The 26630-nt window shown below is 38.4% G+C and overlaps 1 protein-coding gene and 1 long non-coding RNA gene across 2 annotated transcripts in view; one reads left to right on the top strand and one right to left on the bottom strand.

Moving 5' to 3' along the window:
• Positions 1-18387, bottom strand: part of ehd4 (EH-domain containing 4) — a 61939-nt gene extending 43552 nt beyond the window's left edge. The window contains exon 1 of the mRNA XM_039741355.1: positions 18017-18387. Within this exon, the coding sequence (XP_039597289.1) occupies positions 18017-18246 (230 nt within the window). The 5' untranslated portion in view covers positions 18247-18387. The remainder of the gene's footprint in view (positions 1-18016) is intronic.
• A 1527-nt stretch (positions 18388-19914) lies between these two features.
• Positions 19915-22378, top strand: LOC120518918. Its single transcript, XR_005631322.1, has 3 exons — positions 19915-20311; positions 22020-22135; positions 22239-22378. It is a non-coding gene; the product is annotated as an uncharacterized LOC120518918 (long non-coding RNA).
• The last annotated feature ends 4252 nt before the right edge of the window (positions 22379-26630 follow it).

Here is a 26630-nt window from a genome sequence, read left to right as displayed (position 1 = left end):
TGGAGTTGGAGAGGAGAGTTCCTTAGAAGAAAGTCTTGTTGATCTGGATGTTAAGTAGTACGGCAAAGAAGAGAATAGGGGATTGCCAGTAGTATTCTTACACAACAGAAATGTGCCCAGAGTGAGGAAGTGGGTGCAGAAGTGTTTGAAAAGGAAAGTGGAAGTTAAAGTAACAAGAAATGGGAAGAAATGAGGGTTTTCAGCTGCTAAGAAGAGATGGGAGGGCTGGTGGATTTTGGGAAATGGCTAAAATGGATGCAAGTATGAAAACAAAAAGGGATTTAAGTGCACTATTTGGGAAGGGGTATATATGGACTTGCAAAGAGAATATGGGATTAGACATGATTGGATTATGAAAATGTTCATAGTTACACACTGGAATTGACTGTAATAAAAAAAAAAAAATTTGTTTTGATTTCAATGATGAGAATGACAAACACCAAGAAAAGTAAGTGTTTTTGTATTCTGCTATATGTAACAAAAAATATGTACCAAAAAATAAACAAAAATTCCAGGCAGTTCCCTATTCTTGTGCATCACACTTGGCCAGCCAATGCTTCATTGTCATTTATTTGAGTCTACCACATAACCTAACCCTTTTCCAGCAAAACACCCTGCAATTAGATGACTTTATCTGCAACAGAACACAAGGTTACTTCTGTGAATCTTTGCATGCAACATCCTAACATGAGCCAGCCTAAACATGGATCAGAGTACATTAAAGCAATGTACTTTAAAACATTATCAAGTTCTATATATAAAAAAAAAAACAGAATAAGAACAAAAGATTGCAGCAGTAGGACAACCTAAAGGAAAGTCAGCTGTCAAAGCTAACAGTTAAACTTAGAATCCAGTGTTATACTGTAGTAATAATTTAATGGCCAGACTGAAGCTGGGTAATTCAGTTTGTATCAAAAGTATGTACAGTTTGTAATATATGTATTAATTACTGGGTTCTGATACACAGTACATATTTATAAGCTGCTCATACATGTTATAGACACAAACTTACAAATACTGTATGCACAAATAGGTATTTGGCATAATGTATCATAATATTCTTAATCACTAGACAGTGCCAGGTATTTCTGAATACCTATTTAATTCAATAATTTACTCTGAAAAATTTACAATTAGCCTCCTTGCTAACTCAAAATTAATAACATCAAGAATACATTCATGCACCTTAAAGCCATTTAATTCATAACCCATTAAGCTATCAGAGATAGCTTTAACTCAGGGGAACTGCTTAGAAAATGTACATTCAGTGAGTTCACCTTAGGGTTATATACTGTATGGCACATGGCCCCTGCCTGTCCACACAAGCATGTATAGATGCTTTCAAACCTTCCAAAACAATGAATGCCTAGCCTCATCTCATATCACCCTGGTGTTATTGGGACCTTTGGCAGTCCCTTAAAAAATGGGTAATGCATGCCGAAATGTTGACAACTGTAACTGAGTTCTAATTTTGTGACACAGTGGTTCATTGATTGGCACTGCTGCCTGAGAGCTCAGTAAGCTTAGGTTCAAATCTTAGTTTTAGCAACATTTGGTGGAGGTTCCTGTTGTTCTCATTTACAAGTGAATTTGCTTAGAGTGTTCCACTTACCTACCAGACCCCAAATAAATGCTGGTCAGGTTGAATAGCAAAGATGAATTGTCCCAGTATGCGGGCTCGTACAATGCAATGGACAGTTCACATAACAAACTGTGATACCCAGAATTCAATGCAGTAGTACTAGAATGGGCTTCTACTTCCTGCAAAACCATTAGAGGTTTAAAACATGGATGCATGTCCAAAAGAAATGTTTATCAAGCAAACGTAAAAGAAAATGTAAGAAAAACACAGAAATAGTGGATTCTAGCAGAAAAACAGTTGCATGACCTTTTTGTGGTATATAAAACATAACTGAATATCTTTGTGATGCATAATCTTGTGATAAGAAACCTGCTATTTAGACACAGCAGGCTGTCGGGCATTGATAAATAATAGTTTGATGCCAATAAACACAGAGATAGATAACTCATTTGATTTATATATGTTTATTGAGAATTTGGAATAAAGCATTTAGTTATCAAGGTGTATGCATGTCCTCTAAACTGATTTATCTGCACTAAAAGTTTTTAAAGGCTTCTTTTCAAACATTGACAGATATAAAATTTATAAACACACATACGATGGATGTTTTATTTTAATATATATGGTGTGTGCAAAATGTCTTTCCTGGCACAGAATGGTGGAGTGAAATAAAAATGTAAAGAAGCAGCTCTTCACTTTCCCACAGCTGGAGCAGATGCCACAGAAAGACCGTAAATGGCAACACAAACCACATCCCTGATGACAAAGCATAATAGAGCCTTTGTAATAAACTAGCACAGCTGTTTTACAAGCAATTGTGAGCAAAATTGCAAAATATAAGAAATCTGAGCAGTGAAAGACCATGGAAAATTAGGCAAAGGAAGTAGACAAGAAATGTGTGAAGCAAATAAAGAGATAAAAAGCAGAACACATCATGTGGGTTTCCTCCCATACCTAAAAATGTGCTGGAAAGGTGGACTAGTGACTCTAAATTAGCTGGAGTTAACAGCACACCTTACAACAAACAGGTTTACTGCTGGAAATAAAAACGGAAAATAAAACAGAAATAAAACGGACCTGGAAAATAAACTAACATAAAAGAAGAGGTGGGATTTTAGTTGCGATTTGATTGCTGCAGTAGTCAGTAAGCCATGTTGTTTTTCTCATGGGATGGATACCATAGTCACCATGATAGAAGATACAAAAACAGTGAAATTTCAAGAATACAACCCTGTGGAAAATGTAATTGTCCCATTCTCAACATTCTCTGTTTCTGCATATTTTACACAATGAATTGTTTCACACATTTCAAAAAATATTACATAAACAGAACCAAAATGAACATAAAGTACAGATTTCAGATTATTGCCTTCTTTATTCAAGGAACAAAAGTTATCCACCACTCCTATCAGCCATGTGAAAATGTAATTGACCCCAAAGTTTTAATACTTCATTGGTTGTAGCAAGTTCTTGCTGTCGGACGCTGTATTAGCGTTATGCCATGAGCAGTGGGACCTGTGTCACCCAGTCAGTTCTGCTTTTGACTTGCTTGTGCGCAGAACAGTATTCTAAAAGGCTTGGGGATAGAGCTGCCAAACAAGGCAAAAAGAACGGTTTGAACATTTGAATTAAAAACAGGTAAATGTTGGAATATATTTAAACTTTGGTTAACAATTCTGGGTCCTACATATACATTTTTATATATTTATTTTTATAATTTCTTATTATGGTACAAGCAGTAGTGGCAGCATCACAAGAACTAAAGCCACCTTAGCCAACTTAAAAATTCTGCAAAATGAGTGTTTGTGGTTTCAACAGAAAATCATAGTGGTACCTGGCAAACGTTATGTTAATGTAAGAGACACCTAAATCCACCTCAGACACACTATATAAAAGGGAAGAATCTGTACTGCCATTTTGTTCTCAACCTAGAATTAATGGCTGGTTGAATTAGTACTTGTTAGCATAGCAAGCTATAAAAAACAACCATGAAAAGCAGCTTAAATTCATAAAATGCATGTATGCTGGCACTATACTTCACTACATTATTAATATTTTTGCATTTGCATCTAAAAAAAAAACCAAAAGAAAACAAGTAGTGCTTTTGACTCATACATTGGAACGTGAATACTGCAGCGTTGAAATAAAATTGGCTCTGGAAACACAGCCCCTCACAAAAATGGGATTCTCTGTGCATACAAAAATACATAATCAAAAAGAAAGTAGAACAGGGCACACCCGGCACTGCTTATAATGTGCATATGAAGCACATCTAAGGCCAAAAGACATGAGGTCACTACCCATCTGTCTCTTATATACATTGAGGCGTAATGCGTGTGTTTTATAAATTAACCAACTGAATGTACAAAGTGTTGCATTATTAGGATCTTTAAGCATTTAGTTCTCATAAGTGTTTGTTCACAGTAACTATAAAATTGTGCAAAACAAGTTTGGCAGTTTACATAGGAAACTAAGTTAACAAAAACTAAAGAGCAAATTTTTAAATCAAATCTGAAAAGTGTAGGATGTAGTACATCTGAAGCACAAAAAGCCAGTTCTGTGGACAGAAGCCAATTATCAAGGAACAACAGACAGGATTAACCTATTTCTTACAGAGATGCAGCAAAAGTGTAATACAGGTGGCTCAAATATTTTTAATTATGCCTCATTGTTATAGGCATTAGGGATCAATTCAGCAGCCATGTAAAACAGAGACCAATTGTGTGACACCATGTGGTGGCTGAAAGCTATAAAGTTTTATGGTAATAAAAGAAAAGTCATAATTATTTTCCATTAGCATAAAACAACAGTTAAAGATCTTAGATATAGTAGTGAATCAGAGAAGGATCAGCTGCAGAACTATACTTTTAGTGTGCTGGACAGTTTAAAATCATAGGTCAGATTGACAACACCATACTGTACACAGCATATTATAGGTGACTGCTCGAAGACTACAAGGGAAGCTCAACTTTCTCTAAAATATCACAAACTAAATTTGTCAAATATGTACTGTTGTGTTTACATTGCTTTTACAAAAAGCGTGCTAGAATGTGTTCAACTTCATGGCCAATTCATTCAGAATCAGCAATACTTGTAGGTTGTCTTAATGTGATTTTTATTTTCTCATGCATTCCTTTGGCAGAACAATCCATTAAAACCCACTCAAGTGCAGCTTCACTGGACTTCAGTGGCACTTCAGAATACGCTTTGTTATCAGTGCAGCAAATCTAGATGTTTACTGGACAAAACGACAGTTTCATGAAAGCTCAGCATCTCTAGGAGTCAATGGGGCAGTGGACTTACCAGGACGCTAGGATGCTGAATAATGATTGGAGGAACTGCCAAAGTGATGGGACCTCTTTTTAAGTTGCCGGCGTTCTGGCATCAAAGCATTTCAAGTTCAGTCAATGTGGATTTCTGGAAAGTGAAGTTGGGAGACAAGCTGCTGCCCGTAGCCTGTTATTGGCTAGTGATATAGCCCATTATTTTCATTTGTACATATCCTACTGTAAATAACATAAATACAGCACCCTTCAGTTTGCTCCTTGCTTCAGTTTAGTAAAGTTTGTGCATTTATTTCAAACCAAGTCGTGGGTTGGTTGAGGGGACTAACTGACCAGCTAGCTAGCTGTGCATAATGGCAGACAGTGCTAATATTGTTGACCTGATTTTGGCGAAGCCATGCGATAGTCTTCCTTATGGGGAGAGACTCAGAATTAACCAGCAGGGCAGATCAACACCCAAGACTGATTTGGTGCAAAAGTTAGGGGAAAATAACTAGTCTTTTCCCCTCTCCTGGTACAACAAGTTGAGCTGGCCATGCCTCATATTGAAACACTCTCAGGTAGATTGGTCAACACTGGGTTTTGGGGATCTGGTTAACTTTGACTGGGCATATGAGAAAACCAATGAACATTTTAGTTCATGTGCAGGTTAAGTTGCATTGGCAGGGTCAGAACAGAACATGCAATTAATGGTGGTGTTCACATTCAAGTGGCAAATTCACTGAAACATTATCAAAATAAGAATCTCTCTTATCCCCACACATCCAATCATCATGTGTTTTCTGGCATGTCCCATTCCATTTAAAATGATACGATTTCTGCTACTGCAGCCACTGTTGATGAAATCAAAGGCCAAGTTTTTTGCATAGCAAGTACATAAGATAATTGACATTTCATGTCATGCATAGCTGTCTGTCATAGTTGTATAGATCGATTCTGCAGGCCAAAATCTGGAGTGATTTGTTGAATTTCTAGATGTTTCAGGGAGGCGAGATGTCCAGGCTGTCTTTGATGTTTTAAATGAAAGCATACAGGGCTACAATTACAAAGAAAAAATTGTGGCTCAAACCTATGATGGAGCTGCCGTCATGGCATCCTCTCTGAATGGACTTCAGGCTATTGGTAAAGCAATAGCCCTCAATGAAATATCTGTACATTGCTATTCACACTGATTGAGCCTGGTGTTGTCTCAGGGGGCAAAATGCTTGTCTGAATCCAGAATGTATTTTGTATCTCGCTCTCTGGGTTTGCCACATTTTTTTTAAAGTTAGGTCCATAAATATTTTGACAGAGACAACTTTTTTCTAATTTTGGTTCTGTACATTACCACAATGAATTTTAAATGAAACAATTCAGATGCAGTTGAAGGGGAGACTTTCAGCTTTAAGTCAGTGGGTGGAAGTCTACCATAAAGTGAAGACTGCATGACAGTAAATACAGAGGGTGCACTGCAAGGGGCAAGCCACTCACAAGCCTCAAGAATAGAAAGGCTAGATTGGACTTTGCTAAAGAACATCTAAAAAGTCAGCACAGTTCTAGAAAAACATTCTTTGGACAGATGAAACCAAGATAAACCTCTACCAGAATGATGGCAAGAAAAAAGTATGGAGAAGGCATGGAACAGCTCATTATCCAAAAGCCTACCACATCATCTGTAAAACACGGTGGAGGCAGTGTTATGGCTTGGGCGTGCATGGCTGCCAGTGGCACTGGGAAACGAGTGATTATTGATGATGTGACACAGAACAGAAGCAGCCAAATGAATTCTGAGGTGTTCAGAGACATACTGTCTGCTCAAATCAGGCTAAATGCAGTCAAATTGATTGGGCGGCGTTTCATGATACAGATGGACAATGACCCAAAACATACAGCCAAAGCAACCCAGGAGTTTATTAAAGCAAAGAAGTGGAAAATTCTTGAATGGCCAAGTCAGTCACCTGATCTTAACCCAATTGAGCGTGCATCTCACTTGAAGACTAAACTTCGGACAGAAAGGCCCACAAACAAACAGCAACTGAAAGCCACTGCAGTAAAGGCCAGGCAGAGAATTAAAAAGGAGGAAACCCAGCATCTGGTGATGTCCATGAGTCTTCAGTGACTTCAGGCTGTCATTGCCAGCAAAGGGTTTTCAACCAAGTATTAGAAATGAACATTTTATTTCCAGTTATTTAATTTGTCCAATTACTTTTGAGCCCCTGAAATGAAGGGATTGTGTTAAAAAATGCTTTAGTTCCCTCACATTTTTATACAATTGTTTTGTTCACCCCACTGAATTAAAGCTGAAAGTCTGCACTTCAACTGCATCTGAGTTGTTTCATTTAAAATTCATTGTGGTAATGTACAGGACCAAAATTAGAAAAAAGTTGTCTCTGTCCAAATATTTATGGACCTAACTGTAAATCTACCAAAACAATCTATTTTCTTGAGACTGCAGGGTGTTCAAAGGTTGCAAAAACACTCCTACTCAGTGGAACTTTACATCACGAATAGTGGGCACCATGACAAATAACTAAGATGGACTCTGCATACTTTTGAAAATATTATCTAGGATAAGACTATAGTAGATGTGGACACACTCAATGCTGCCAAAAGCTTCTTGAGGACACTGGAGTATTCAGAGTTTGTATTCATGTTCAACATATATGAACAAATCTCAGAAACTGGTGTGTTCTTTGACATTGCGTTGCAGTGGGCTATGGATGTTCTTTACTGCAAACAAAGAATTGAGAGTCTCCTTGCTTTTGCAAGGGAGAAGAGGTCAAAGGAGGCTTTCAAAGCTGTTAAAGCAAAAGCGGCAAGTTTCACATCAGACCTTCAAAATAAGCCCAGGCAAAAGCAATGGTGTTCATCACAATTGCTGGATCGTGTTCATACTAGACACTATTATGGAGCAGATTTCTCAGCATTTTTAAAGTTTGGAAAGTATGCACTTCCTAGAATTAATCAATTCAGGGAACTTTGAAATGAGACAGGTGTTTCCTTAAGGAGGAATTCCAAAGTGTCCTGAAAAGTTCTTTCCATTTCTTTGATTCAGGTAGACTGATATCAGAACTCCAAGTCCTATATTCAAATCGTGACATGCACGGTATTATTGATTTCTTGATGTTTTTTTAAAGCCATGGAGTTGGATACTACAGTGCCTCAGCTATACAAGCAACTGCTTTAGTGGCAACAATTGGAGCTACATCAGCAGGTGTAGAGAGGAGCATCTCCTGCTTAAAATGAGTCAAGTTGTACGTCCGCAACTCAATAGGACAAAACTATTTAAGCAACCATGCTCTGCTGGCCATTAAGAGGAAACTGGTCAAGTCTCTGGAAAAGACTCACAGTTTGTATGACAGGGTCACAAATCATTTTCTACAAAAATAAAGGAGGGTAGAATTTACATATAAATAACATGATGTAATAATTGGCCAATTTTATGATGTAGGCCTAAAATGTGCTTTCACTGTTTGAAACACCACCACCTGCAAGTGATCACACACACACACACACACACATATATATCTTATATATAATCATCTGTGTGTGTAAGTGTGTGTGTCGGTCCTTCCCGGAAGTGAGAGGTGGAATCGGGTTAAGGGCTCCAAATCCGAAGAAACAGAAATCTCGCTTAGCCGCTAATAACACAAGCAGGGCCAGAATGTCAGCAAAACGAAACCTCACAAGACAGACAAAATTGCTTAGCCACTAACGTTAATTGGCAAAACTGTATCCCTTTTACTTTTCCTCCTGCCACTAATGCACAAGCGATGCGAGCACGTTGGCAAAATGAATCCTCCTAGGAGAGAGATGCCTAGAGTAGTTCCTTTCAATTACCGGACATCTCTACATTTCAATTTTTTTTCTGACGATTTCAATAGTTTCTAGGACCCCAGGCTTACACAGCTAGTGTGGGTCTCCCTCTCTCTCTCTTTATATCTGTCTATACAGAGCATACGGAAAGTATTCACAGCACATCACTTTTCCCATATTTTGTTATGTTACAGCCTTCTTCCAAAATGGATTCAATTCATTTTTTTCCTCAGAATTCTGCACACAACACCCCAAAATGACAACGTGAAGAAAGTTTACTTGAGGTTTTTGCAAATTTATTAAAAATAAAAAAACTGAGAACTCACATGTACATAATTATTCACAGCCTCTGCTCAATACTTTGTTGATGCATCTTTGGCAAGCAATTACAGCCTCAAGTCTTTTTGAATATGATGCCACAAGCTTGGCACACCTATCCTTGGCCAGTTTCGCCCATTCCTCTTTGCAGCACCTCTCAAGCTCCATCAGGTTGGATGGGAAGCGTCGGTGCACAGCCATTTTAAGATCTCTCCAGAGACATTCAATCGGATTCAAGTCTGGGCCACTCAAGGACATTCACAGAGTTGTCCTGAAGCCACTCCTTTGGTATCTTGGCTGTGTGCTTAGGGTCGTTGTCCTGCTGAAAGATGAACCGTCGCCCCAGTCTGAGGTCAAGAGCGCTCTGGAGCAGGTTTTCATCCAGGATGTCTTTGTACATTGCTGCAGTCATCTTTCCCTTTATCCTGACTAGTCTCCCAGTTCCTGCTGCTAAAAAACATCCCCACAGCATGATGCTGCTACCACCATGCTTCACTGTAGGGATGGTATTGGCCTGGTGATGAGCGGTGCCTGGTTTCCTCCAAACGTGGATGCCTGGCATTCACACCAAAGAGTTCAATCTTTGTCTCATCAGTCCAGAGAATTTTGTTTCTCATGGTCTGAGAGTCCTTCAGGTGCCTTTTGGCAAACTCCAGGCGGGCTGCCATGTGCCTTTTACTAAGGAGTGGCTTCCGTCTGGCCACTCTACCATACAGGCCTGATTGGTGGATTGCTGCAGAGATGGTTGTCCTCCTGGAAGGTTCTCCTCTCTCCACAGAGGACCTCTGGAGCTCTGACAGAGTGACCATCGGGTTGTTGGTCACCTCCCTGACTAAGGTCCTTCTCCCTCGATCGCTCAGTTTAGATGGCCGGCCAGCTCTAGGAAGAGTCCTGGTGGTTTCGAACTTCTTCCACTTATGGATGATGGAGGCCACTGTGCTAATTGGGACCTTCAAAGCAGCAGAAATTTTTCTGTAACCTTCCACAGATTTGTGCCTCGAGACAATCTGGTCTCGGAGGTCTACAGACAGTTCCTTTTACTTCATGCTTGGTTTGTGCTCTGACATGAACTGTCAACTGTGGGACCTTCTATAGACAGGTGTGTGCCTTTCCAAATCATGTCCAATCAACTGAATTTACCACAGGTGGACTCCAGTTAAGCTGCCGAAACATCTCAAGGATGATCAGGAGAAACAGGATGCACCTCAGCTCAATTTGAAACTTCATGACAAAGGCTTTGAATACTTATGTACATGTGATTTCTCAGTTTTTTTATATTTAATAAATTTGCAAAAATCTCAAGTAAACTTTTTTCACGTTGTCATTATGGGGTGTTGTGTGTAGAATTCTGAGGAAAAAAATGAATTTAATCCATTTTGGAATAAGGCTGTAACAAAGTATTGGATGCACTGTATCTATGTATATCTCAGGGCTGGGCAAGTTAAGGAGTTATTATCGCATTAATGCATTAAATAATGCCAACAATTATTTTATCGAGCGTTAACATAGTTTTTATTATTATTATTATTATTATTATTTTGAAGCCTCAGTCTCGCTAGCGATTGACAGAGTTAGTGATCTTCTTATTACAGTGTTTTTCGATATGCTTTTGTTAGAAGGAAGCTTTGTTGATTTGACCTCTATTCCCTGCACGTGCATGAGTAGTGAATAGCAAACAGCTTCTAAAATGACAGAGGACAGATACCTAAATGAATGCTCAAAGCAAAATAATTCATGGATGACTTTTTTCATATTATCGATGAATTGCACACTGATTTGTCAGACTCCGATCCTGATGCAAGTGATTTGGAGATGTAGATCGAAAATGAAAAAGTGAGGTACCGGCATCAGCTGATCGTGGTGTTGAACATGGGTTGTGTAGCTGATGCACCTATGGCAACGTTCGCCTGGAAGGACAGACACTTACGATGACAGGAGGTACAAACCATACTGTGTCTCACTGCAAATCCAACCCATGCACACCTGTCTCACAAAGACAGCCAACCCACCGTGTGCAAACAGGTGCCGACAGCAGGCACAACAGGCAGCAACAGTCTCTTGGAAAAAAATATTAGCCCTCAAACAATTGAACACGGACTGTTTATGCTGCTCCCTGAAAAAAGAAAATGTTTTTGCTTGTTCAGATTAAAAAAAGAAAACAGATTTAGAAATGTTAACTTGCTGTTGCTCAAAAGGTGCTCGTTATAATGTTATGATCGTGGCTCTGGACTCCAAGGGTAACTTGTTTTTCTATAACAAGTTAGATAAAACGTTAATACCCTGGCAGTGGCAAATAGCTTTAGTTTTATATTTGATTACATGAAAATATTTCTTGTAAATCTCAATTTAAACATTAACTGCTGCTATGTAAAGGGAATACTGCTGTTAAAAAGCACTTATTTGTTTAAAGTGTTTGCAAACCAAATACTCACAATAAACTACTTTTGAGTTCATTATTGAATTTTGCACATAATGTGAGTGTACTGTATATATATATATATTTTTTTTTTTTTGCACCTTGAGATCCACAAAAGGAGAAAAGAAATCACGTATCATAAAGTAGTATTTATTCCTGAACTTTCAGCCCCTGACAGGAGCCGTCATCAGAGGGAAATGATTAGACATACAAGAATCAAAGGCAATATATAGCAAAATTAGGAGGTGGGGTGGGCTTTGGGGCATCAGGGTAATGGTCAGTGTATGGGGGGTCAGGGGTTGGGAGGAGTATTGGTCGTAAAGTTTTATTTATTATGAACATGTTCTTATTAAGTATGCATATGCTGCCTGGGTTTATGTCCAAATGTTTGTTGATGGCGTTCTCGTTTGATAGCCAAGATTCAGCCAGCTCTATGGCACTTTTAGTACTGGCCCTAAATCTTATTTGTACATTGTCCCAGTTGAATGTACAGTATGTCCGGTTGATTTTGTATGCATATAGATCAGTGATCGTGAGTCTTTTCTTCTGACGGCGTTGCGATGTTCCTGTATACGTGTTGCGATTCTTTTTGATGTTTGTCCTATTATACCGCTGGACAAGAACTGCATGGAACGCTATAAACTGCATTTCATGTTTCTGCTATCGAGAACTCAGCATACAATCGACTCAAACCAGACCCCCCATCTCATCTGGTACACACTTCCTTATCATCACGGTGTGCCAGAAGGCACAGCACACATCCTGTCCAAATCAGATATCAGAATAGCACACAAGCCTTCGAACAATCTGCGCACAGCCCTTTTCAATGCCAAAAACAAGAAACACACTGACCAAACCCCTGACACCCTCACCTCCTAATTTTGCTATATATTGCCTTTGATTCTTGTATGTCTAAGCATTACCCTCTGATGAAGCTCAGGAATAAATACTACTTTATGATATGTGATTTGTCTTCTCCCTTTGTGGATCTCCAGCTGCAAATATACAAACCATATCACAGACGTTCACTTCCATATTTTTACTTCAGAACAAAAGCAAGTGTCGACCAAGAAAAGAACCTGGGCTTGAATTATGGGATACAAAAATGAATCTGTTCATGTATTTATGAATATGCTTAAGACGTTTAAGCAGTCCTAGCTTTCCAAAGGCATGAAAAGTGGAAACGTCACAAAAGTAACCAAACCCCTACCTTTGCACCAGTTCTGCAAAACTGGAAATTCTCGTCCTACATTCCTAATAGCTAGAGCAGTCAGCTACTGCACAGTCATCTAATCTTTCATTTAACAGTAAGTGCACAACTGAGAATGGACAAAAACTGACAGTGATTTCATTCCATTCTTTTGTATATTACCACAGGCAGTCTGAATGGCAGTGATCTGCTGTTGCTACTCACATGAGGCACACTGAAAGCCTACAGGCCGATCATATGAAAGCACACTAATAATATCACGTACTTGTAACAGCTTAAAAGTAATGTACAGAAGAAAACTCCACATGCACCTTTTGATTAAATGGTTAAAATAGTATACTGGGTGGCACAGGGAAACGGGACATTTTGGAACTAGGTGTTAGCGACCCTGGGGCATCAGCAGTTGTTTTCTGGGAACAATGTGACCTCGTTTGGAACCCCTTAGCATAAGTTATAATGGAGCAGTGGAGTGGTGCACAACAAGCTTTCACTGAGAAAGCCTTTTATAAGAATAGTGATAGTGTGACTGGTGTGAAAAGGGAATTTTGACGTCATCAGTTAGAATTTCATGATTGCGTCCCATCTGCTCATGCGATAACAAAGATGGGTGCATAATTTCGAAGAAAGGAGTTCTGCCTTAAAAAAAGAATTCCCCAGGTGGAGCCACTTCGCATACTGCCCGACAATCAATGGCAGCTATTCGACGATTGTTGGGAAAGCGTGTCATTTCACCAAACGGTGACATTCTATGGCCTCCGAGATCCCCAGATCTCACTTTGATGTTTGTTCTGTGGGGACATTTGAAAAGCCAAGTGTACTGCACACGTCCTGCAACCATTGCTGAACTAAAAAGGAGGACTGAAGAGGAATCCCTGGCATTCCTCTTCACATGTTACGTCGAGCCAGGCAGAGTTTCCACAAAACAAAATCAAAAAATAAAATGAATATTGATTACCATCATTAATTGTATATCCTGTACAATAAATTTAATCATTAAATGTATTTTGTAATGTGTTCATTTGTGCATTAAACGTCAATTGAAAATTTCCTGTTTCCCTGTGCCACCTTGTATAAGTTTTTTTCCCTAAACTAAAAGCATGAGAACATAAAAAGTCAAGAGAGAACATTAACTGTTCAGTTTAAGCCACTCAGTCGTGTCCTATCTATTTATTTTCAAATCCTCCAACCTTCTGTTATTTCATTGTTTTTATAGTGCTCATTGTTTCTCCAGCTATTACTCTCTATTTACTTATCCCCAACTATACTTCAGTTGCTATGCTCATAATCTCTCTCGCCATTTCTTTCTTTATTCCCCTGTGCCCCATTCTGTTTCAGCTTATCCCCTGGCTCCCCTTTGTATTTTTTTTTTGTTTCTTTTAATATTTTACTGTTTATCTCTTCTGCCACTCTAACGTCCATATGAATACAAAACACACAACCATATCTCTCCCAGTAAGTAGGGTGGATGAATCAGTGGGCGTTCAGCAGCCCAGTATATTAAATCATATGCTGACTTGTCAGTGAGTCATAACATCTCAATATGTGGAAGTTGTGCAGACAGCCACTTGGTATAAAGAAAGCTGGTCACTGAGCATTACTCAGGTGAGGAAAATACATTTCAGAATAGTGTAAAAAGGACTGGGTGTGTCTTTGAGGGACAAGCCGAGTCACAATGCAGGTAGGCGGATGCCTGAGAGAAAAGCAGGAACACCTTGGAAGTCTTACATCACACAGCAAGAATCAGCTGAGCTTTGTTTGCTGCACTCTCCGCAGGCATGTCTTGCATAATGGACTCTTAAATTCTTCTTTCTTATCAAACAAGGTTGAGGTTCTACGCCCTCTTTCCTTAAGTATTGCAAGTTTGAGTTTTAATTTAAAAGAAAGCATGTGTGCAAAAACATTCTTTACCACCCAGGGAATCTTTACATTAACTGCAAATGAACAAAACGGGTAACGGATAAATGAAACTCATCCAGTACCCTAGGCAGCGTCAACAGAAGGAAAAGTTCTTCTTTGCACAGTTGGTTAAAACACACATACTCAGCCTGTACAAATATTACAAACCACTATCAATACCACAAAACTTCTTGCTCTGCACTTTTCTCAGGCACTTGCAAAATTCATGTCTATTAATTAGGTTAATTGGTTTTGATATTATGGACAGTCACTTTTTGGTATACTTTTTGTTGGATCTGACTTGACATACCTGGGTTCACTTTAACACTCATGAGAGTCTGCGCAGATGGGTGAACTAGTTTTATACCTATTGTTTTACTCAGAACATCTTGTATTTCTTCCTTAAAAAGCTAACTTTCAAATTGTCCTAAATTGTACATAAAATCCCACTGATTTAACAAGCATGTTGACATTAAACTTTACTTTTTTTTTTTTAATATCCCTGTTAAAAAAGGCTCACTTTGTCAGCACAAATATTTTAGATTGTTTGAGTTCTTTCAGACTTAAAGGAGAAAGAATGAAACAGCATCTTTTAGATTTTGGACTTCATAACTTCATGACTGCTAGATAACCTGCCAGTACTGGTCATACACTTATTATACTCTGTTACTTTAAAGAGGAAAAAACATTAAACAACAGAAAATAATAATATTTTGAATGTTTCGGGACCATTATGGAGGCAGAGTGGTGGCTCTGAGGCTAGGGACCTGTGCGAATCCAGTAAATGCCAGAAGAGATTCTTCTCTGTTGAACCCTTAAGCAAGGCCCAACCTGCAATTGCTCTGTCTTGGGTATGAGTTTAACCTGCATCCAGCCCTGTAAGCAGGTCCCCCCAACTTGCAAGAAGAACTTGGAGGTTGATGGCAGGACTGGCACTCCAGCCACTGTATTTTAAAATAAAAAAATAAAAAAAAAAAAACCTCACTGTTCCGCTCCATTCAAACTAGCATGGTGCTGAGGTGTCACCTGTTGCACAGTTGCGCTCAGGTCCTAATTTGGAATCTTGAGGTGGTTTGTCATGTGATGGGTGTGGCATACTCCCAACCCCTTGGAACTATTAAAATATTGATTCATCCGCTCATCTTCTGTACCTGCTTGGTCCAGTTTATAACTATGAGCCTTTTACAGAAGCATTAAGCTACAAGACAGGAACCAGTGTGGAACAGGGTTCCAGTTAACCACAGGACACTCTCGCTCATTCAGGCACAATTTAGAGTTACTAAGAAACCTAAAAATTAAGTCTTTATGTTGTTGGGGGAAATCAGAGCCAGATATTGGGTAATTTTCACACAACGGGTGACCAAACCTGGGATTTGAACTCAGGAAGAAGGTCTATTCTAAAAAAAAAAAAAATGTGCTAATATCAAATTGTCATTTGCAAAGAGTACTACTGACACAAGAAGTTGCATTTTTTTTATAAGATGTGCCACAATGGGTTTATATGGTGTACTGCTTTAAGGCAGGAAGCAAAAGATTCCAAGTTAGCCAAATGAGTACAAATACCAAAGTGGGTGAACTTCCATTTTAACTTCAGACTTGTTTAAAAGAAGAAGAAACTACAAAAAAAAAAATGTTTATGCTGCTATTTTGCATTTAAGGTTTACATATGGAAAACAAAATGTTTTCCCTAGTAAAATAAGTGAATAATGATACTTAGCTGTTAAACATGCAGGTAGCACTGTAATACAATGCGTGACACTGATGCCTTGCAAATATACTTCTTGTAAAAGCTAAATTTCCCTTTGGGACCGATAAAGTCCTACTTATCTATCCCAAAAGATTTGCAGGTCAGATTAACTGGCTATTCCAAATTGGCCATGTACAAGCATTGGGTATGTGCATGAGTTTGCCCTGTGATGGACTGGCACCATGCTTAGGTCTGTCGCCTGCCTTGGAGCCAATGCAATCAGGAAAGGCTGTGGCACACTGTAGTTCTGGCTTGGACTGGGTGGGTCTGATATATATTATGATGTAGAATATACCTCTTTCCTTATGAAAAAACAATTTAAGGAGTCCTGTCCTGATTACAGACCTTTCTAATGTCTACTATTCGGCATGAACAGATCATATCCATTAAAAACCTTATCCTGATGCATTTAAAATGGATTGACCATGTAATACGCACACAAGTCTCAAAAAATGCAATTAAAAGGTATCTAAACCATATTACTTGGACCTAAATAAGTTAGCAGAGTGCTTACAAAATGAGGTGTTCGATTTCCCCCCCAATTAACACAGTAGTGCTGCCATAATATCTGTGCAGTTTGATTGGATTTATACATCATTTTGGCTTCTGTCCTCTACTGGAACCATTTAATCCAGTTCATGGCCATTTCTTTTCTTAATTAACCTTACATTCTACTCAGTGAATTTTTCAAATTACAAAAATACACAGGCATAGGTTATTAATTTTGCATAATTAAAAAGACTAATACAATTCAATTAAGCAAAATTCTGGTTTACAAGACCAATTTCTGCTATTATCATCTGTATATCAATACAAATCACAGCAAATATTGAGCTAATGTTCAGTTTTGAATCAGTAAAGAACCTAATGCTGGGACTCCATGTGCAAAAGAATAAATTACTTTCATAATAAAGTCTCATCTCTATCTTTCAAAGAAGGAGCTGTACAGATAAACCATCTGATATAGTGTCACAGCTCAATAGCCCGACAAACTAAATGAGGCATAAAGATTCTAGATAAGTATTCCAAAAAACAAACGTCATTTATACCGCGCCTTTCTATGGCAAAAACCATACGTTCACATGCTTGTCCGAAGTCGGACAGAGTAACATTCAGACAGAAATACATAGCTTTATTTGTCCCAAAGGAAAAATAAGAAATCATATACATTTTGTACACCTGGAGCACAACCAAGTTTGGCGACACGTATAGTATCACAGTCTGGGTTGAAAACACGAATTGAAACGGCGACAGTGATTTATAAACCAGCATCTTAACCGTTACGAAGCACCACCCAACCAACTGAACCAAAACGGAAGCCCACTTAGCGTATAGGCTCAAACTGGGAATTACCAAATACTTCCACTGCTCGTGTTTGGTGAGCTGCTTGGAAATTTCTGACAAATACACGGAGTCGGGGTAATTAACTCGAACCGGAGACACTAGATTCGTGAGATGGTAGTGCTACCCACTGTGCCCAACTGCTGCCCAAATTACCGAAGCTGCCATCAGTTTTTGAGTAAGACTGATCATGTCGAGAAGGGTGGTCTCACCTAATGAGTATCTACAACTTTGCTTAAATGAAGAATGGGACTCAGCTACTAGACTGTGCATGGACTATAGGTGGATTCTTTAAAATGACAAATCCTTTCCGAAACTCGTATCTGGATTTAAGAGGATCCTCTAGCCAGACTGTATTAAATTCACGTAGTAACGTGGACAGAACACAACTGTCTCGCCATTTTTATGGTTCTGATTAATTTCTTACCTAATAAAGGTTGTCTTTCCTGTGGAATATTGTCCCACCAGCAATACCATTGGTTTATTTTGGAAGTCGGCGGCCTCCAGGGCCGGTGAGTGGAACTCATGGAACATATAAGCTTCCTCCAGGGGCAGCAGCTTTTTCATATAAAGTGATTGCAAGCCTTCTGTCACTGACTTGAACATCTCCCCTTCGGTGTTTTTGCCTCCATGTTCCTTGCTCACCCAGCTGAACATGATGTTTTTGTCGGGTTTTGTAAGTCCAGTACGCTGCGGTCCGTTTCAACACGACCAAAGTGAGACGCGTGGCTCAGCTCAATCAGCTTCAGCCGCTTAGAAAGAGAGAGCAGGAAGCGTCGAGACGCGTCGGCGCATGTCTGTTGATTATTCGTGACGTCATCTAATGCATAAGGGGAGGAGCCGGCGAAAGGGGTTGTCATCTGCCGCACTGAAACACCGGTAGCCTTGTGCACAACGGGTACATATGTAAGCAATAATGTGCTCATTCTTGAGAGCTTGTGAAAAAGTGGAATTAGGCTTTAGAAGATTTAAGAATTACTCCTCTTATACAACGCAACCTGATCCAAGTAACAATTCATAGTGACGCAAGTTATAGCCACAGGATTTTGTAAAGCACTGTTGTCATTGGCGAGCAATGAAAATTAGCACTGAATTAAAAGTTGTGATATCCCTGGCCGCCTATCCAGGTTTGGTTCCTTATTTGTGCATTATTCTGCCAAGAGAGGTTTCAGCTCCATAACACAGAAGACACACAATCAGGTTCAGTTAATTAGATCTGGATAATTACAAGATAACAATAATAAATAACTGCAAATGTCCAGCCGTTCATTCATTCTCTACCTTCTTATTATATTAGTAATACAAAGGACCAATGCCTTTTGTGATAGCACTGGGTACTAGATGACAAGCAAACCTAAACACAGGCCAAAGGCAGTTCATCATGGGTTACAGTCAAACACATATTCACATATACACTGGGACAATTAAGAAGTGTCAGTTAACTGTGAATCTGGATCTCCTAGCTTGTAGTGCCATTTGCACTCAACAGAACATCAAAAGGGAAAAAAGCTGAAAAAAGGGTATTTCTAAAGACAAAACAAGAGCACACCAGTATGGTTAATTAAAAGGAGTAGCAAAAGTAGAAAAGTAAATAAAAGAGAACACAAATATTGCTGATCCCTCTGTGCCTTCCTGACAAGCTATTTGCCATTTCTACCAAGGAGGGTTGGTGGTCTACATTTTCACTAAAATCTGAAGAAACATTTGCTTTCTCTCCTATAAGATGTGCGTCCTCTCTACCTCCAGCTATTCACCTGCTTATCCTTAACTAATCTCCTAACCCTAAACTGAATGGACATGGCTTTTAAAGCTCATCCTGGGGTTACTTCCCAGACTCTGCCTGGAAAGTCTGTCTTCCCTTTAGCTGCTTTTGTGGACAACAGGCTTCCCTCCATTCTTTGGCCTTGGTTTCTATTTATAAAACCAGGATTGCCTGCTAAAGTACAGGTAGCCAACATATATAGCTTGGTATTAAATATAATGTACCAGGTCAACTATCAATTGGTGGACTTCTCTTACTTTTGGGACACTCTGTACATATGCAAGTTATATCAGGACCCGGCAGTGTCTGATTACTTGCACTGATGTGGTGAGCAAGCTATCACTGCCAGTACATGTTTTCCTGTTGTTGATGGTGTTTTAATTGGCTTAGCCCACATCCGGTGTCACAGTTTCCTGGCAGCACAACCAATTCTGTCTGTGCCACCCATCATATAACCTTGGACACATGTTTTGGCATGTGGCAGGAATTTCATAACAAAAGATATTCGGGTATTGGGAGAACATGCAAACTACACACAGAAAGGGATTAAAATACTGGACTTGAAAGCTGTGATGCAACACTGCTAAACCCAATTCTACACTGTAAAAAATCCAAGAAAGGAAAATTTGTGGTTATGAAGAAAAAAATGTTGGTGCAACAATTGAGTTAAAAAATGTCCTAAAATAGAAAAATGTGTTGAATAGATGAATATGCAATAATCGCCATTAAACTTAAAATATTTTATTAAGTGAAATAATGTTTCTGTACTTAGTCAGCTTTGCAGGTTTGACAAAAAAATACATGTTGGCTGAGCAAAATCCTGGTACTTTTCATCTACTGAGCATGCACAAAGCGAGGAGTAAATTCAAACATTCTGGATTTTTCCAAACGACGAACGGCACAATTTCTTTGCATTGATTTGTCGAAAGCAACGTTAAATGAATGGTCTTACATTAACAGGTAAGTGAAGTTGTACACTTATGTGTCATTTTGTTCAGTAATGCAAATTCCATACTTTGTTCACTATTATTTTAACAATTAATACTTTGAACGTTAACTTGGTCAGCAAGGTAAGCTAGTTTTCAGTTTAGTTTTCTGTAAAGCTAATATTATTTGCTCTTTTTAACACAGCTCTGTACGTCAGCAAAAATGTATCACTTTTATAATTACAATACAATACAATTTATAACGAACTATTTGCTGCTTTCAACCACATTTGTCATTTTCTAGTAAGCCGACATACGCTTTTTGCAAGCCCCTGTCCAAACTTCCGCTTTTTTCAGAAACTATTGTGTAGGTCTTTAATCACTCACTAGCGTAAGATAAGGGACGTGTAAAGGTGCGTTTGCACAGCAGTGGTTTCCTGCGTTATTTTGGCATCTACGTTAAATTCAGCAGTGAACGCACAACACGCCAGTTCTGTTGTAAAGTACATTCTGTCACCGTGGAGGAGCGCAGTGCGTGTTCACATGTGAAATTCTGTTTTTGCCGGGAATCTCCACGTGAAACTAGTATTTAATGTATCCTGCCGATCGCACGTGTGCTTTGTAAGCACTTTGGTATGGAGGAATATTTTGTAGGAAAAGTGGTGACCCTACGCTGGCTGCTTATACAGATCTGTGTCCTTTGATTCCTCAATTTGAACAAGCGAGGCAGGCAGCGTGCTTTCAAAAAACAGCAATGGAAAACATAGTTAGTGCATATTAAATATGCGCCCAGTATTTCATCTGCCCCGACGTATCGTCATGAATGTCAAAGTGGCGGCAGAGCTCCTAACACCAAAACACACTTCACTTGGCTTAACACAACTTCTGCAAAAGGCAAATGACCAGCAAACCCACGCTGAAGAGCACATGAAAACACAAACCCACCAACATCAAAAAGCAAAAAGACACGGAAAACGACATGTATGTTAGATAGCAAAAGTGTAAATAGATGATACAACAGTTATGTAATTTGTATAGTACAAATACGCACATGCATTAATGCAATTGCCTATGTATTGATAACGCTTATGTTGTGACAACTGAGTCATGCCTTGGAAGCTTTTCCCATTTCATTTTTTTCTCCATATAATAAAGCAATCAACTAACAAACACTATAGTTAAAATTATCCATCCATCCATCCATTTTCTAACCCGCTGAATCCGAATACAGGGTCACGGGGGTCTGCTGGAGCCAATCCCAGCCAACACAGGGCACAAGGCAGGAACCAGTCCTGGACAGGGTGCCAACCCACCGCAGTAGTTAAAATTATGCATTTTGTTATTCTTTTAGTGAATTTTTGGGTAATAATGAGTTTACCTTACTTTGTTATATAGCTAGGAGATCTGACATTACTTTATATGGAAGTTGATTAATATTTATATTTGCTTTATTAAGAATAGCTTTCTAATTGATTAATACATTTTTAATATGTATGACATTCTCAGCACATTGTAACACATCTATGCAGTACTACAGTTTGGATGCATTACCCAGTTTAAATTTAACACTGGATGTGTCTGCCCAGGGTGAACTTTCACTTTAGTTTATAACATTCTCTGTCAGTGATCAGATTAATGTAAGCACCACTATGGTTTTAGTTTTGAGTCTTTATATGTACATTTACTGTTTGAAAATCTTCTAAATACATAACTTTTTGTTTTGGTCATGGTTTTTATTTCAGATGTTTAATTCACAACAAAACTCAATGCTGTGCTGCTATAGTAAATTTTCCATGCAACAGGATCAGCCAACGTTATCCACAATTAAACAATGGCCAGGGTTTTTGTTGAAGAACAGGTAAGTATTATATTTCACATGTCACTTTAATGTCTTAAACACCGTTGGTTTGTTTCTGCAGTTTATTAACTCAGTCCTCTCTCGCTGTCTTGCTTACACATAGGTTTATGCCGAATTTCTATGCATAACCTGCGTTAATCATGAAGTTAGCACTCCTAACATCACTGGACAGTTGTACTTTGGGCTTGCTTATGATGTTACAGAGCTCAAGAGGAAATGGAGAATCTACTAGAAAAACAGGATATACAGGTAGGTAATATATCTAAAGCAATTTTACCAATTTATCAATTTCAGAGTAATCTAGATTTTTCTTTTTAGCTTCAGCTTAGTATTATATGTGTATCATAAGCTAAGCAATCTCTTTTTCCTCCATTCATTGACCTTATCGTGTGTTGGTTTGGTTTTGTCTTTCTTTTCTTTCACAGACCACAGACTTAACAGCTCACTGGAGAGACTCTGTTCTTTTGAGTCTTCCCTTCTACCTAAGAGAGCTGGCCTCAATTCCAAAAACATCCTGGTAATTTGATTACCTCATTTTGTGGTGCATCAGTTTAGCATTTTATGGGGTGTGTAACTTGCATTAATACGCAGAACTTGATATCTTGTTACAGTGTATGTGATACTCATGACAATGGTCATTTTATGAAGTGTCTAATTGTATTTCATATCTTTTGTAGAATTCTGCAAGGAACATTATGATGGGAATTTTAGAGTTGGTCAGGAATGGCGTCCCTCCAAGATTGCTGTCCAGTGCAGTAAATGCTGTAATTGTCCTTGAAGAGGAGGTGGTTATGAAGAACTTGGGAAACTTTACAAATGCCTTTACAATCCTGTTTGGCCCACTGTATGCTTTTAACATGAACTATCGCAAGGACCTTAAATACACATTTGCAGTGGTCCAGAAAGTGTTCCAGTACCTTGGAAATTACAACACTGCTAGAATGCAATCTCTAAAAAACAGACTATTTCCAAATGTAATATGATTTTCTTTGTGACACTTCCAATTAATTTTGTTAGTTTGGGGACCTGCTTTTGAAGAGAAAAAAAAAACGTCTTTGATCACTGTTTTAAAAAAAAATAGTTAAATGCATTTGACTGTTAAATAGCCTATTGTCTTATTTGATTTATTCATTTTCTAAATAAGTCTCTAAATCTGGATTCCATCACCATTCTACTGCTCTTACATAAAGCATTCTTTCTGTGTAGCTTAAGTGAACAGTAATATTGCAGCTGCAAAGTTAATGTTAATAATTTACAGTGATGTGTCAATAAAACATTTTAAATTATTTTGTTGTTGTCCTGTATTATTCAATAAATTCTGTATTACAGTTTTAATTTGTAGAGCATACAATTTACAGTTGGTTTAGTTTTTGATACTTTAGTATTTAATACAGCACAGAATATGTAATTAGAACAACAAGCTGATCTGATGAGTACCAAATATTTAACTGGCACAACTTATTATTGTTATTTGAGCCAACATGGTAAGGATGTCAACACAAATCAAAATAATCAATTTACACAACTATAATTAGGTGAACTAAATTTTTTGAGTGCAAAAAGTCACTAGAAAATTTTAAGTTGGAAAGGACAAATTTTTTTTACAGTGTACTGTAATTACAAATGTTACATGACATAACATTTTCAAACCCACTTAATTCAATTCTGGGTCGCAAGGAGGTTGAAGCCCATCCTGGCAGCAAACACAGATACAGATACTGGCAGTCTGTAATCCAGTGCTACTGGGATAGGCCTTGAATCCCAGTCCTGACACTAAATTGGATTAAGCAGTTTTGAGAACAACATGGTACATTATACATTAAAAAATAACGGGAATTCAAAACAATTACAATAAAGGTATGTGCCATTTGTTTAAATACAGAACTATACTGGAATATGGATATACTGTTTGTTTCATTATCCATCTATCTATCTAATAAAACTAAGACTATTATATGGTGCTGAGAATTTAATTGATACTTTTGTTTTAGTCAACTAGAATACTGTAATGCACTCCAAAATGTACCACCTAAGAAAAGCATCAGTTAGTTCAGAATGCAGCAGCAAGAATCTTAACCAGAAAAAGAAAATCTGTGCACATCTCACCAGCTTTAACATTGCTACACTTGTTACCCGTGTCATTTAGAACTGACATTAAATAACTACTACTGGTATGTAAAGCTTTAAATAATGTTGCTCCTTCCCATATTTTTATGTGTCTGTCCCCCAACATTCCAAGTCATAACCTTAGATCTTTTAGAAGCGGTCTGCTTATTATTCCAAGAAGAAGTAACAAATGAGGTCCTTTTATTATTTCTCAGAGAAGGGCAATATCATTTTTCTGTCCACACTGTCAATGGGTTTGATAACATTAGCTTTTGTGAACATTTGCAGATGAGAACTGATAACTTGACATTTTGAATAAGGTCTAATTTCACTTTTCCAGGTTAACTTTAGAATGCATGATAAATTAAACAAGGAATACAGTTAGACAAGGGGTCATATCATAGGCTCCAAGTGGTTGCTACTTATTAGACTGCTGCAAGAATAGCCTCCAGCCATTGTATCTCCCCAAGCTGAGGGTCTGGTGGTCTGCTTTGTTGTAATTTAGCTTTGAATTGTTGAGAAGAGAGAGGACAGGGTCCTGGTTCTTAAAGAGCATTTTAAGGTAACATGTAGTATCGCCAAAGGCCACCAGGAGGCATTGTTGATTTGTGGTCAAAGGAGTGAGAATGGGAATGTTTACCCTGCCATAGCACTTGGAAAAGAACAAGAAAACGAGACAGGAGGTGCATGCTAAGCGGAGGAAGAGATGTGGTGCAGCACACATTTGATTTTTAGAAGCTGGCATGTCTTCACCTTATAGTTAATGTCAGGCAGTAGGAGTATTATGGTAGCCAGTTATTTGTCATTTTCTGTTTTTGTGAATATTTCCATATATATGTCAGTCAGTCATTTTCCAACCCACTATATCCTAACCCAGGGTCTCGGTGGTCTGCCAGAGCCAATCCCAGCCAGCACAGGGTGCAAGGCAGGAAGAAATCCTGGGCAGGACGCCAGCCCATATATATGTTTTTATGATAATCTTAATTTAATATATTTTACGGTTTGGTGGCATTGAAGTTTGGCATCCTGGACAGTGGCAGTTTTAAAAATATAAAGAGAGGATACCAAGGTGGCCCAAACTTGGCTTGTCCTTCTGGGATATTTGTGAAGATGCTAGTTGCTCCTGTACCAGGCAGTAAGAGCTCAGAATTACAATACTCAATTCTTAAATTATTCCAGCTATGGAAATTATGACATGTAAGAACAGGTAAACATCTACCTGAACAGGACCTCTACAGTAACATTCTAGAACTTTACAGGACCTGCACAGCACCCTGCACTGACCAATGAACAGAGAGTAAACCCTCTGCTTGCCCATTAAGTTCAGGTGAAGGACAGTTCAAGACTGATGGCTGCTTACAGACAGTAGAACATATCCAAACAGCACTGGGTTTGCCAGCAGGACAGTACATCATTAGCTATTTGAACCTCAGGTCATTACATTCCTAGTGGGGACATAAAAGTTTTACCAACAGAACCCAGAGAGAACTTTTTAGAATTTCAGTGAATTTTTGGATTTTTCTCAGCACATTTTCATAGACTGGAAGTAGCTCAAAGTGCTTTACAAGATGTCAAAAAATAGTAGCAAGAAAAGAAAAACAAATTAAAATTATGTAAGAATAATAATGAATAAGTAATAGAAATAAATAAATGCTTACTTACCTAAAATAGATAAATAATTAGCAAAAAAAGTCCTTATATGTAGAATTGTTTTTTACATTTCTAAAGATGGGTCAGATGAAAAGGTCAGATGGCTGGGAGGAGAGAAAAAACAACAGGCTGGAGAAAGAAAAAGAAAAAACAAAATCTGCAAGGGTTCCAGTTCACTCAACCGCACTAAGCATTCTACCTAACATAAATGTACTTAAGCTATTTCTTACTATTTTTCAGGCTTTATCAGAGAGGATTCATTACCTGCATTCAAGCCTCACAGGTGGCTGCCCAGTGCCTTGATCAGGTGGAAAAGAAAGCAGAGGAAAATAGGATCATTGATCCACAAAGAACATCATATTCTACACATGTACAGTCTAGTAGGAACTAAATTAAAATGTAGCTATGAAAAAGCCAAACCAAAAAAGTTTTTTATAATGGTCTACAGTGTTAGCCTGGCATACCTCTAATGGTAAAGTACTCCAGATATTTGGAGTATCACAACAATAGGCAGTATCACTTCTTCTTGGAATAATAAGCAGACCGCTTCTAAAAGATCTAAGGTTATGACTTGAAATGTTGGGGGACAGACACATCAAAATATGGGAAGGAGCAACATTATTTAACGCTTTACATGCCAGTAGTAGTTATTTAATGCCAATACTAAATGACACGGGAAACAAGTGTAGCAATGTTAAAGCTGGTGAGATGTGCACAGATTTTCTTTTTCTGGTTAAGA

Source organism: Polypterus senegalus, chromosome 18 (genome assembly GCF_016835505.1).
Source record: "Polypterus senegalus isolate Bchr_013 chromosome 18, ASM1683550v1, whole genome shotgun sequence".
Classification (NCBI taxonomy): domain Eukaryota; kingdom Metazoa; phylum Chordata; class Cladistia; order Polypteriformes; family Polypteridae; genus Polypterus; species Polypterus senegalus.
Note: the sequence above shows the minus strand (reverse complement) of the source record. Positions and strands in the feature narration are given on the sequence as shown.